This window comes from Loa loa (assembly GCF_000183805.2).
Source record: "Loa loa unplaced genomic scaffold supercont3.2101, whole genome shotgun sequence".
NCBI classification, from domain to species: domain Eukaryota; kingdom Metazoa; phylum Nematoda; class Chromadorea; order Rhabditida; family Onchocercidae; genus Loa; species Loa loa.
In genome coordinates this window covers 1-1,511 of record NW_018110280.1, presented here as the reverse complement: position 1 = coordinate 1,511, position 1,511 = coordinate 1, and the positions used below count along the sequence as shown (strand labels likewise).

General features: G+C 35.1%; 1 protein-coding gene across 1 annotated transcript; it reads right to left on the bottom strand.

The window, feature by feature from the left end:
- Positions 1-20: 20 nt before the first annotated feature.
- LOAG_15519 (major facilitator superfamily transporter) lies at positions 21-1,495 on the bottom strand (the record flags this gene model as incomplete). Its single annotated transcript, XM_003151009.1, has 5 exons — positions 21-196; positions 306-401; positions 555-642; positions 852-1,088; positions 1,343-1,495. The coding sequence occupies 5 exons, from the start codon at positions 1,493-1,495 to the stop codon at positions 21-23; spliced, it is 750 nt and encodes a 249-aa protein (XP_003151057.1).
- Between the last annotated feature and the right edge of the window lie 16 nt (positions 1,496-1,511).

Here is a 1,511-nt window from a genome sequence, read left to right as displayed (position 1 = left end):
CGGTTGCAAAATTTCGGTAACTAATTCTGAAGAAATGTGTTTCGGAAAATTACTACCTTCTTGGAATCCGGTGCTAATATGTCAGCTAACGAATTTTCAATATAGTTTAGCTCTTTCTTAGAAATACGTTTACTATGTGACGGTCGATCCGAAACATAGAAGAACCAAAGAAAACACCATAAAACGCCGGCCGTACCTAAAAAAGTATGTTTGGAAATCATATCAGAAATGGTTCCTTGAAATATAAATTATTTATAATCAGGCAAATTTCAGGAAATATTGAAACATGTGATTTTTAAACTTGCCGATAACGTAAAAGATGGATGGCCAACCACCTGCAAATCCATACTTACAAAGTAAACCGGACAATGGCATCACCGCTGTATTACCTATTTGAGCACCTGTAATAAAATTTACTTAATAATCAAAGTTGGCGAAATGTATCACTCAATTTGAAACTCAATTTGAAACCATTTCTGGAATAAATTGGAAATTAAATTTTTGGAGCTTTAATTACTGTCATGGTATGAGAAAAAGGTCAAGTATAAGTAAACCTGCATATGTTATGCCGGTTAATAGACTTCTTTCCAAAGGTGGCGCCCACATGGACCACATCGCATGATATGCGGGAAATATGGCACCCTACAAATTGAAGATTATGAAATTTAATGAACTGAAAAACTGTATCTGATAATAGAACAGAAATATATATGAAGTCAAGAAAAGACGAGGCCTACGACGGAAAATTAAAAGAAATCATGTAAACTTTGAAAAGTTATTTGCAAATTTCCTATGAAAAATGACAGATTCAACTAAATGAGGACAATAAATTACTAGGCCCATTATAGTACCTGCATAAAACCTATGATAGCTCGCACAATAACGAATACAAAAACGCTAGTTGTTGCGGCTACTGGACTGATCAAAGTAAGAACTGCACATCCCATAACTGTAAAACCGATCACTAAACGACCACCGTAGAGATTGGCCAAATAACCACCAAGGATTTGGCTACTTATGTAGCCCCAGAAGAAAGCACTCAGTACATATCCTTGTACATCTTTTGTCCAAACAAGTTCACCCATATACTGAAAATAATCAAAAAATCAAATACCATAAACGTTCCTAAACATTCCGCATTTTTACTTTTCCTTACTTTGATAATAAGAGATACTGTAAGCTAACATTTCAAGAAGAAACAGAATGACTACTGTGTCATTCATTAATATTTGGATTCTCGGTCCAATGCTTTCAATAGTGGAAGATTCAATCGCATTCATTTGCAATTACATATTCATTGAAATTTTAAATTGAAAATGTTTGAATGAAAAGAGAAACATACCGCTTCTCTTTCATTTAGTTCGCTCTCATCCCGTGGCGCGCATGTTGCAGTTTTCTTGCTTGCATTGGTACCATTGGTACCAGTAGTTACCATTTCCACCGCTGTGTTATTGATCATGCAAACGATTGCAAAGCTAACGTCGGTACGAGACATAAAGACAACAAAAAAT